The 12,668-nt window shown below is 42.0% G+C and overlaps 1 protein-coding gene across 6 annotated transcripts in view; it reads left to right on the forward strand.

Annotated features, from left to right (window-relative positions):
- The window catches only part of PARD3 (par-3 family cell polarity regulator), a 567,261-nt gene that overhangs the window by 103,465 nt on the left and 451,128 nt on the right, over positions 1–12,668 (forward strand). For all 6 annotated transcript variants that reach the window (XM_083466611.1, XM_083466612.1, XM_083466608.1 and 3 more), the window contains one exon: positions 2,117–2,218. Coding sequence is in view for 4 of the 6 variants with exons in the window: in XM_083466608.1 (XP_083322734.1) it covers positions 2,117–2,218 (102 nt within the window). In the remaining 2 variants the exon portion in view is untranslated. The remainder of the gene's footprint in view (positions 1–2,116; positions 2,219–12,668) is intronic.

Below are 12,668 nucleotides of genomic sequence, written 5' to 3' on the forward strand. Positions count from 1 at the left end.
GCCTCGGTCCAGTATACCTGAAGGAGCGTTTTCACCCCCATCATTCTACCCAGACACTGAGGTCCAGCTCTGAGGGCCTTCTGGCGGTTCCCTCACTGCGAGAAGCCAAGTTACAGGGAACCAGGCAGAGAGCCTTCTTGGTAGTGGCACCCACTCTGTGGAACGCCCTCCCACCAGATGTCAAAGAGAAAAACAACTCCCAGACTTTTAGAAGACATCTGAAGGCAGCCCTGTTTAGGGAAGCTTTTAATGTTTGATGCATTACTGTATTTTAATGTTTTGTTGGAAGCTGCCCAGAGTGGCTGGGGAACCCCAGCCAGATGTGTGGGGTATAAATAAATTATTATTATTATTATTATTATTATTATTATTATTATTATTATTATTATTATTATTCCCCTGGAAATGAATGGAACTTCTTTCCAACTTAACATACTACCATACATACCAGGAGAGTTTGTAGCTTAACTGTCACGGTTGCAATTTGACTGTCAAGCAAGATAAAACTAGCAAACAAATGGATAGTTGGCACACAGCTTGTACGAAAACTGTTGCCATGAAAGCTGAAGATTAATTATACCCCTCCCATTGCAGCTATATAGGAACATTCCTGGATTCATATGCTTCAAGATTAGGCCTCCTGGAACCTTAGTTGACCGAATGAGTTCAAAAGCTTCTTCTGTCTTAAACCAAAACAAATTCTGCCTATCCCTGATGCAGATCAGTGGAAAGCTGTGCAGGGCATGTCCTAATATTGGCTCCAAGCACAACAGGTTTGTGATTAACCGTTTAAGAATGTTTTAGTTGCTTATTTGCTATAGTCTAACAATGCCCTTGGCTCAGTACCACCTGCTCTCTCCATGACAGAGTTTGCAATCTGATTCATCTAGGGTAAACAAAGCACACTTGTAATAAATGAACTGCAAACCAGAGTGAAGACTTGGGTCTCTGTCTACTCTACATTCCTTGTCCATGCTCTGGTCATCTCTTGTCTAGAAGAGATTACTGAATCTTCTGTCTCTTTGCTGTTTCTCCAGTCATGTTCTAACTTGCTTGGTTGGTTGAGAAATGTGTCTCCTATGTAAGGTTCTTTTTCTGACTTAGTCCAGCAGCTAAGACCTTTCATTTTAACCTCCATTTTAACCTCTTCTGATAGCTGCCTGTCAGTCTGCATTGACTTCAAACTCCCTGTCCTTGGCTGCACTCCAAAATGAGTGTTTATATGTGACTATAAGAGAGTAATTTGTGTAAGGGGAGATTCCTTTGTGCTCGTTCCCACCATCCAGTTGGTTGGTGGGTATTGTTGTTAGAAATGGTTCAGAAAACGTCAACCAAAATGATCAAGGGGATGGAGTTGCGGTGAAGAAAGGCTGCAGTGTTGCAGACTTTTTAGTTTAGAGAAAAAGTGAGTAAGAGGTGGCATGATAAAATCTTGCATGGCATGGAGAAGGTGGATAGTGAAAAGTCCCACCCCCCATAACACTAGAATTCATGGACATCCAATGAAGCTTTTATGCTGCACCTGTGGAACAGTGACCTGCTGGAGTCAGAGGATTGGACCAGCTAGTCCTGCTCATGAACCATAGGGACTTAGCTGTGGCTCATTTCCAGAGAACAAGGCTATTTGTGGGGTGCAATGAGGGTGAGGGCACACCCCCACCAGTGATTGTTGTGGATGGCTTCACTCCTGGGTGAGAGATTGGAGCAGCCAAGGTGGGTAGCTGTGAGTTAACCTGGCTTCCAAGTGAGAGATGGATTGATGAGGAGTTGTATTTGTGTTGAGAGCATTAATGAAGGTCACAAATGTGAAGTATTTGACGATTTTGCTATTTCATATTGCCTTGTTATATTCATTGCACTTCCTGTATCATTCTTTTGTTATTCCACTTTGGGCCAAACAGAAGCAAACTAACTAACTAACTAACTAATTAATTAATATGGTGCTGATTTAGATGAACCAATAGTCTGAATACATAGAGGGCAAGTTGACATTTGGTTTTTCATTGGCAGAGAGATTTTGAGTGTGTGAGGAGGGGACACTTTCAAACAGGCCGTAGTTGTGGAGTTACCAACCGTGGAATAATTTCTTGTTTATTATGCTTTTTTTGGCTTGCAGGATCCAAACTACTGGATACAGGTGCATCGTCTGGAACATGGTGATGGGGGAATCCTTGACCGTGATGACATTCTCTGTGACGTCGCTGACGATAAAGACAGAGTGAGTATAAATGCTTGGAAGATTGTTTTATAGAAGCACCCAGAAGCTTTCACTCATGGTATTCACTGTATAGCTAGAGTACAAAAGGAAAGATGGGATAGAAAGGGCATCTTGCAAGGTTTGAAACAAATAATTTTGGGATATGAAAGAAATCATTTCACATATTTATGCCAGTGCTAGTTCTAATTGCAAATCAGAGTGAGCCTTGGGTCATCAGATGGTGTTATGACCACAAACCTCATAGTCTCCAGACAGCATGGTCAGTGTTCAGGAATGGGAGTTGCCATCCACCCCCATCCACCCCAAGCTGGGATAGACTGTGGGAGACAAACAAAAATTTCCAGTATTGTCACCGTAGTGCACTCAAATAATTTGAAGGCAAGAATTAAATTAAGCAAGAAAGTATACTTAGTTGAAACATGAGAGTGTTGTGTGTTAAGATCTTTTTAAAGGCATAACAGTCCTAAAGACCCTGTGGAATGTATCTCCTCCTTTAACAGGAATGTGGCCCTGGTCAGTATCTGGTTTTACTAGAAAAAGGTGGAGGCCCTTTCTCATACCTCAAAGTGGACTGAAAGCAAGTCTCATTGATACAGCCAGCCACTCCCTCCACACACCTCTCTTGACTCCAAGACAGCCATTGGGAGGGGAAGTGAGAAGTCAGATGACACACTCTAGTGGGTAGATTTGGCTGTGAGGCCTCCATTTGTCAGTCCTTTCTGTAATGAAGTGAATTAAACTTCCAAAAAGGTGGCGGGGGTGTGTGTCTTCTGAAAAAATTGTACAGGCAGAACTCTCTTAAGATGACATGAATGTATGTAACTTCTCTCCCCCCCACCCCCATTTTACTGTGTGGCTTTTACATTTTTAAAGGTAACTTGTCATTGCTCATGGTATCCCAAAGGCTTGAGCATATTTGAGGCTTTGTTCTTCTAGGACAACTTTTAATACTGACACTGCGCGTGGGTGTTTTTATGTCAACAGTTTATGGCTCACAGCTCCTGACTGCTCCATTAAACAGGCAACCTCATTACTATATTACAATAGTAAATGCTATTGTTTCTGTGTCAACAGGTGAGATACCTGTCTGACAACTGAAGATGATCTCCCCCCGCCCCCACTCCTCATTCTCCCAAGTTCTCTTTCCTTTCTTGTGATGACAGTCTCTCAAGTTGTTGGCACTGTATTCATGGGGACGTTGTAATCACTCACAGTGGTTGTAGAACTGCTGGATTGCCTTGAATTGGTCATTTGAGTCTCCTTGCTTGTTTCTGCCAAATGCTTCTGCCCATAGTGTTTGCCAACGACATACCTTTCTACACCCACTTGGAGTATAGCTGGCTTTTGATGCTTAGCCATTCTTTCCCCTTGTCGTGAATGGCTTTCATTGTACATTGTTAAACCTTCTCTATTTATAGCTCAGTCAACTTGGTATTGTGTCCTCTGGCCTGGCACGCTCTCAGGCGGGGTATTTGAACATGTGCTTTTGAGGATCTGTTTAAAGGCTACTGCACATACAAGTTGCAGTCTTAAATGTGCAGGGGCTCCTTGTTTCCCCACCCCCATAAAGGGGAATGCTTAGCTCAGAATGGTTTCTTGCTGTCTTTATGTTCAACTCAGAATGCCTTTCGATTCTCCTTATGATCGGCTCAGAATGGTTTTCGGTTGTCTTCTGGTGAATAGAGTAAGCTGGAGAAGGCGCAGAGGTCTCTGGTCACAGCTCCTGATATCTGGTCCAAGTACATAAATTTAAATATTTAGGAATTTATTTTCAATATAATTTAGGGTGGAAAGTGCACGTTGAATATCTTCAAAACAAGACAAAAGCCCTATCACACTCCCTCCTCCGTTTTTTACTACTCTGAGGGGGCCTTATTCATCCCTGCGGCTTTGAAAGTGTATAGCATCAAAGTGATGGCCACAATGGCCTATGCTGCACCTTTATGGGCTGCTTTTGCAAACCTCTCACCTTTAGAGTCGCTTCAAAGCCAATTCTTACGCCGACTTTTAAAACTACCAACATGCGTAAGTAATGCGGCTATTCGCTTAGAAATGAAGATCCCCTCAGTGGAGTTAGTTTTATGGAGGAGAGTTTGATTTATTGGATATCCCTATGGCATAAACTCCCGAACCACTATCTCATTCAATGCATGTGGCGGGATGACTTCACAAATTTGTGGTCAGGAAAAATCCATGCCAAATTGCTGTCCTATGAGATCTCACCCACTGAATTGCTCGAACTGGATCTAAACGTGGCAAAAAGGTGTATAAATCAAAGGCTGGATGATGCGGAGCTATACCAAATTTTCTTAGCTGGTGGTGGAGCCTGCTCGCCGTTAAATCTCGGCATAACCCCTATCTACCGTGCTCCGTCCTACTTAACATCGCTTACGGACGCATCTCACCGATATGCCTTCATTAGAGCTAGGTTCAATGTTTTTCCAACAAACGTGCTGAGACATAGATTCACTAAGGGCCAAGTCCCTTCAATGTGTGCTTGTGAAATGAAAACATCTGAATCTCTACATCATGTTATGTTTATTTGCCCTATGTACAGTTCAGCTCGTGCTAGTATACTAAACTCCATAATCCAGCCTATGGCTGACAAACCAGTAGACCTACAGCTTGCCTGGGTTCTTCAAGATGTGGATCCTTATATTACCCTACAGGTTGCTAAATTCCTAACAGCCGTCCTCTCGTACAAGAGACGGAATGGAATGTTAGCTGATTATTGATAGTTATAAGAATTTTCGATAATGACATCAGATATTGATTTTAGCGTTGTGCCTAAATTTTTAATCTTAATCTTAAATTTTTCTTTTGAATTGCCAATATTTGTCCTTGTGAGCTGTGAATTGTGTTATATTACTTGTGGCTTGTACGAGACCGCTGTTTTATTTGATTTGTTTTGTGTGTTGTGGTTTATGATGGGCGTAAAGCCGAATAAACATTTTGATGATGATGATATCTGGTCCTGTTATTTTGCTGCAGTTGTTTTCAGTATATGGTGGTGGAGTTGATAATGACAGCCCACTAAGATCTATGAGAAAGCTAAAGCAGATTAGAAAGGAGAGAGATCCACATATGCCTAGCATAATCTTGAACCTTCCTTTGGAAAAAGATGGGCTATGCATTCATTCTAGTAAGGAACAAATCACTATAACCTCCAGTCTGTCTTTGTATGAACAAAGCCAAATTTTCATTTCCTTATAACATTTTGTAAGCTGGTCACAGGTTCTTGTGTTGAACTAAGTTCTACTCAGAGTAGACCCAATGAAATAAATGAACTTAAGTCATGTCCATGAACTTCAGTATGTCTAGAAGTGAATTCCACCTGATAGTTTAGGACCTGGTTGTGAGGTATTGGATTTTCTCTAGCCCTTGTGCCATCATAAGCCCTCGGCTATTCTTCCATGAGCTGCAGAAAGTTTTATGGCACTAAACTCTAGAAATGTTTTTATATTGGTTTTATGTCATATCCACACTAGCATAACCTTTTGAGGGCCTTTCTGGAAGGTCAGACTCCTTGACGATCAGTTGCTCATTGAATTCAGATTTGCTTTTGCGTTTCCAGATCAGGCAAAACGTAGTTGATCTTTGTACAGTGCAAACATTTCCTAATAGTTGTCTCTTTCTGTTGTAGAGAGATACAGAAGAGTTACATTTTCCTAAAGGGTTGGTGTGTGTTTTAAAACAATGTTATTCTTTCAACAGTGTTTAAAATTAGTGTTTCTATTGCTACATGCATGTTTGAACTGTAAAAAGAATAACTATGAAAGAGTAAGTTAAGAATGTGGTTGAACAAAATTCCCCCTCTCCCCCAAAAATCTGTGGCGAAGTAGCTTGCACAGGCATCTTAGACGTTGTGCTGACATGGTGAAGGGGCTTTAACTAATTGGTAGAGCACCTGCAATGCATGTAGGAAGACCCAGGTTCAATCTGTAGTATCTACAATTAGTCAATTGAAACCCTTGAGAGCCACTTCCTGTCAATGTGTAGGCAATACTGAGCTTGATGGGCCCAATGACCCGATTCAGCATAAGGCAGCTTCTTGAGTTCCTATGAGTGGTTTGTATGTAATGGTGAAATAAATCTTAAAAGAAAGGTTATAACTCTGAATAAATGAGCTTGAAAACTGTGTACAAGAATTGTACTCAGCATCACTTCAAGAGTCTCTTGGAGTTTATTCAAAACCACGATAACACAGGAAGCTCGGGTAAAATGTATACCGCAGATGAGGAAGTCAGGCCAAGAAGATGGCCTTGTGGTTGACTAGCACAATCAGGGAAGCCGTAATAGGCAAGAGCACTTCCTTTAAAAAGTAGAAGTGCTTTCCTAAGAAAGGAAAAAGAAAAAGCTTCTCAAACTCTGGAAAAAGTGGTGCATGTTTTCATGCAAAAAGCAATACAGCATTCTAGGGGCCAATATTGCTATCAATGTTAAACAAAGATCTAGGAGGGAGGAACTAAATTGTTAGATAATAGATGGGAGAGCACTTTAGTTTTTTTAAGGGTACTGGGAATAGTAGCACAGTGAGGTGAAAACTACAATAATGATGATTCTTTGGGGAAGCCATGTTCTTTAAACATATGGTGTGGATGTGACTTCAGCCTTCATTCTGGAAGATGTCAGGCAGGTCCCCCCCGTCCCCGTCCCCGGGATGGTATCTGAGGGCAAGATGTGACATTCTGTGGCAAATTGACAAATTATTAAAGAACTTTAAATGTGAAACTTCTGATATTCTAAACTGAAATAGGTGACTCGCCTGTACAGTTTGCTGCCTTAACAGAGGGTTTGCGGGTAGCTTATTAATGCCATTAAAAAAAAAATCCTTTATAATTTGATGGAAAATCTCCATTATAGATGGAGGGTTCTAGCCGACTGAATTCTACTCAATGAAGACACGTCGAAAGCAATGGATCTAAGTTATGTCTCTTAATTTCAGCAGCGTCTGGGCCCTACATATGACTAACATTGAGTACATCTCCGAATTGCAAAGCATTTAGTTGGGCTTGCTCAGCTGCCATTTTCTGTTGAAGTGACTCAAGAGGTCCATTGGGTGGCTGCGCAGCTATGAGGAGATGTGACATAATGTAAAAACGTACCTTCCCTGATTTGGCACATGCTGAAAGACTTTGAAGGTGCTTGTGCAATGTGAGGCAGCAAGCCTTTCTCTACCTTCTCTGCGAGTGTGATGATTTGAATAGATATGGATATGCAGAGTAGGGAGATGGTGTGCTTTCTCCTGCTGGCGTAAACATAAATCAGTGCAAAGCCATATCAGATTTGTACTGGCCTGTTTAGGAATTATTCTGCTGGTATGCGGCTGGTACTGACGGCAGAGTGTGTCCCTCCCTGCCATAATGTGCAATTATTTCAGCAATTATTATGCTATTTGTTACCACTCCCTCTCCCCTCACCCTGATAAACCTTTACCTCTCTGATGCTTGAAAGAAGACTCTGGTAATAATTTTAAAATGGATTTTTTTAATGAGCTGGTACATCATAGGGGCTAGGAGTTTGTGCTTCGGGTCAAGGAGTTCAAATCTTAAATAGCCTACTGTTCAGAACTTAGCCAAATTTGAACATGATGATAACCAGACTTTCTGGCTTATTGTGATGGGTGATTGGGTGTCATGCACAAGCACACCAGTCACTCTTAATAAAGCACAATAAACCAGAAAGTCTGTTACAAGCAAATGTGACTTCACCCTCTCTCAGCTTTATATTCCCCTCCACAATCTCTGTAATATGGGAATAATAGTTCTCATCTACTTTACAGGGTTGTTATAAGAATTATAACCAGATAATGTATGTGAAGCACTTTGAACACTTCAAAGCATTATAATGGAGAATAAACATGTTCCCCATTTATCGGTGTAACAGCTCCCTTTGTGGTCTGTTGTGCTACTGTTGCTAAAGGCTGTCAGCTATTCATACCCTCACCTTTTGCTTATGAATATAGGAATGATGTCAACTGTGTTTGCAGTCACCTGTTTTCCAGTGGAGAAGCATAAATTCCTTCGCTTGGCTTCCCATCCCTTAATATTCAGTCAGCATTTTTGCTCCCTTATAACTCTTCATCTCTTATTTATGCGCTCGGGAGTGCCGAGATGCAAAGCGAGGCGATGAGGGGGTAAGAAAGCTGAGGTGTCTAGACCAGATTTCCACATCAGTACGTCAGCCTTGCTGCCCTTGATTTGTGAGGTTGTTTGTCCTGCCTCGTCCTCCTGTTTTGCAAAACAGATTAGGGTGCTATCTTCTTAGTGTTGATCAGGCACATCCTCTGCAAAGACTTGAGAAAGGGAGCCCAAGGAATTTTGTTGTGTGCTTTTGTTTTGAGAACTGTAGGTGGTGGGGACGAGAAGTTCATTTTAGTAGATCAGTGCTGAACTGGAGTTCATAAAACATTCATTGCACAGAGCCATGTTAAGTGATCAAATTGCTGCTGAAATTTCCAGCGAGATAACAAATTGCTTTATGTGCAGAACCCCATTTTAAAGCTCTGCAAGGGTTCTTTATCCCTTTAATTAATGTCTGGCTGTTATTTGCCTGGCTGTAGAAAATGCAGGGTTTAAGCAGCTGAAGCGCTGTGAGTGGGATGTGGGGTGTGGGGGAGAGACGATTGAAGGAAGTACAGTAAAGCAGCTGGAGATGAGGCTAGAGTATTTTACATATTGGTGGCCTGATTCTTTTTTTTAATTTTCCTTGACCCTCTCAGACTTCTATTTACACAGATGTAAGTCCTGCTGAACTCAATCAGCAGCAAGTGATTGAGGTGAGCAAAAGAAAGCTGACCTCTTTCCCCCTGTAGCCTCTATTAGGAATCTGATTCATAATGCCGTATGTAGCGTGTGCCATTTGTTTCTAAAGCTCCTCATTGTAAGTCTGAATTGCTTCTAAAACACAGTACAGTCATGCCATATGTGTTGATGACCGGGAGAGCAGAAGCTTTCATGATCCAATCTGCTGCAGTGGCAATTGCTGTTTGAAATACACTTTGTAGCAACATTGTGAGCATTGCTCGTGTTCTTCCACCAGCATTGCCCAGCTACTTAGTAGTGAGGGAGAGGTCCTTTGTACATGCTCAGAGGCATCCATATTTATTATTTCATGTGTTTGTGGGCTCCAGAATTAAACTAAACCCCGTGAGCCCTGTGTGATCAAATTAGGCTAGAAACTCAGCAGAGGCCTTCTTTGAATGTCCTTCTATAGGGAGAGGGGTCATAGCTCAGTGGTTTCTGTGTTGTGTGCAGAAGGTCCTAGGTTTAATCCCTGGCATCTCCAGGTAGGGCTGGAAATCCTGCCTGCAGTCCTAGAGAACTGTTGCTCATCAGTGCGTAGAGCATACTGAGCTATATGGACCAGTGGCGTCTGCTTCTGTATAAGGCAACTTCCTATGTTTGCATTATTCCCATCCATCCCTGGAATGTCTAATGAATGATTCAGATATAGAATAGCAGGTGACCTTCTGCTGGGGATGGAACACCTCCGAGGCCTAGATTTGCCATTAATGTAAAGGTGCTCCTGCACGCATTCCTTCCTTGCGACGGGGTGAGCTCCCGTTTCTTGGTCCCAGCTCCTGCCCGCCTAGCAGTTCAAAAGAACATCAAAGTGCAAGTAGATAAATAGGTACCGCTCTGATGGGAAGGTAAGCGACATTTCCGTGCGCTGCTCTGGTTCACCACATGACCCGGAAGCTGTCTGCGAACAAACGCCGGCTCCCTCAGCCTATAGAGCGAGATGAGCGCGCAACCCCAGAGTCGTCCGCGACTGGACCTAATGGTCAGGGGTACCTTTACCTTTACCCCTCACACGTACACAATATACAGGATATATCTCTATATCATTACATAGTGTGACTGCATTCACATCTTACAGCACATGGGATGCACAGTTTTCTGTCATATTATGCTTTCATCTCAGATAGCCAACATGGCACTCTTCAGACATTTTAACAACAACTCCCATCAGCCCCAGGCAATGTGGCCAATGATAAGAGGTGTTGGGAATTCTAGGACACAAAAAACATATAGAGAGTACAATGTTAGCTACCCCACTCTAGTCAATAAGGCTGTTAGTGCCACTGTAGGCACTGCCATCTTGAATAATGTATGGCTTTGACTCATTAGGCTTTTGACTTGGTGCAATTGTTTGGTGAAACAACCAGCATTTTAGAAATAATTATTTGGTGAAACAATAGGCATTTTAGAAATAATATGTGTGCCATTCATTAACTATGTTAGAAAAGAGATCTGCAAAATACAATGGTAAAACAGCTGTTTTATTTAAAGTGGCATTTGAAGCTGTGTTGGAGTCAGTTTAAAAGGATGAATTGAGGAATGATAGCATTTGCACAGAACACTAGGTTTGTGAGAATGAGCTGCATCGATCCTAGGGTTACACAACTCCCCTGGCCCCCAGTATAGCCATGAAGTGTCTGGAAGCTCTCACTCACGTTTTAGACTAAGCACAGCTTGTGACATCTGAATTCAGACAAACTGTGGTTGGTTTTAACTATGGTTAGTAGAAACAAGTTTAAACCATATGTTATGAACCTGGCTTGTTTTCTGTAAGCATACTAGGGGTTGGACACGACTCTAAAGTATGGTTCATCCAAAAGGGGCCCAGACTTCTCCTGTCTTATGGACACACTAGCAGAGAAGGGAGGAAGCATGTGAGTCTGGGGCTTGCTGCATGTAATGCTACATTATGGTTTAGCGTTGCATGTGAACTGGTTCAGTATCTTAGGAAATGTAGGTTTTTGATCATTTTTCTGTTTGTCCTCTTGCAGTATAACCTGAATACAAGGTAGAAAACATTGTTGTTATTATTAGGTATTTCAAAGGTTGTGAAATTTTTGATGCTGGAGGAATTCTGTTCAAAGGGAACTGAACGTATCTTCACAAGTTCCTTTTTGCATAGTACGTGAGCCTCTTCAGGTGTGTTAGTCTGATTTAGAAAAACACGCAGAGGGGAGCAATGGGATTGACTATGCACTAGCTCCATCCTATATCACACTCCATGAATTTGAGAAAATTGGGATTCTGAAACACATGGGGAACCTCTGAGTACAGATGACCCCCTGCTTGAGATCATAAAAACAGAAGAAGAGCCCTGCTGGATCTGACTAGAGACCCATCTAGCTGAGCATCCTGTTTTCACAGTAGCCAATCAGATCCCTATGCTGCCAGAATGGAGTGCAGCAGCACTCTTCCCACTGGAGATTCCCAGCAACTGGTATGCAAAGGCAAAATGCCTCTGATAGTGAAAGTGGTGCAGAACCATCATGGCTTGTACTTCAGAAGTTTGCCTTTAAACTCATGAAGGGTGATGGGAATAATGATGGGGGGTAGACCTAGTGCAATCAATCCCTTTGCCTGACTTGCTTGTTTACTTAACTTGGAAGAAGAATATCTGAAGAAGGCTATGGCTTGAAAAAGTAGATGATGATGATGATGATGATGATAAGAGCAGCAATTGTAATTTCCGATGGCACTAAACAAACATCTGAGGTGATCAAGTCTGACATTTGTGCAGTTTCTATAAGGTTATACATTTATTTAAAACAAATGATCTTAGGGACATTTTGCTTTCACTTGAGAGGCTGTTGAGAACAGCAGATATCTCCATATTATCCTGTTTACCAGGGTAAAGGAGAAATCAGAAGCAGTTTATTATAGTTGGTCTGCAAAGCAGATGTTGCATGCAGGCTGCCAGCATTTTGGCAAGAGTTCTCCTGATTCAAAAGCAAAACCGCACACAAAAATGTGTTGTGGTTTCTGCCACCCTCAGTTAAAAGTGCCCCCAAGGAATACTAGGAAATACTTCTCTGCCTGTTTGGGTTTTCCCCCACGTTGGATGACTGTCTCACGCTTCTTAAGATCACGGCAATTCTAGACCTTCTGCTGTTGCTGGCCATGTGGCTCATTAGAGCCTTATATTCCTAGAAATGTTCCTAGGACAGGTTTTAACATGGCAGTGGGATCCCATGCTTGCTATACGTTGCAGAATATAAGTCTGCATCATGATCGTTGCATAAGTTGGATAAATAAATGAGGCTATAAATACAGTTTCCTAAAAATGACTCCTACTTAACTCAGTAGGATTTATTACTAAGTAAACATGTAGGAACATAGGTACCTGCCCCATACCGAGTCGGACCATTGGTCCATCCATCTCAACATTGGCTATACTGACTAGCAGCGCCTCTCCAGGGTTTCAGGCAGGGAACATTCTTAGCCCTGCCAGGAAATGCTAGGGATTGAACCTGGGACCTTTTCCATGCAAAACACACACTCTGACTTCTGAGCTATGGTTCTTCCCTACATAATAGAACAAAACAAAGGCGAGAGGTGCAAAAGACAAGGAAAAAATTAGAGGCAACTTACATTTCTCAGAACACACTTTTTGAATATATATATATATATATATATATATATATATATTT

The sequence above is a fragment of the Podarcis liolepis genome, assembly GCF_965112155.1.
Source record: "Podarcis liolepis genome assembly, chromosome: 12".
NCBI classification, from domain to species: Eukaryota; Metazoa; Chordata; class Lepidosauria; order Squamata; family Lacertidae; genus Podarcis; species Podarcis liolepis.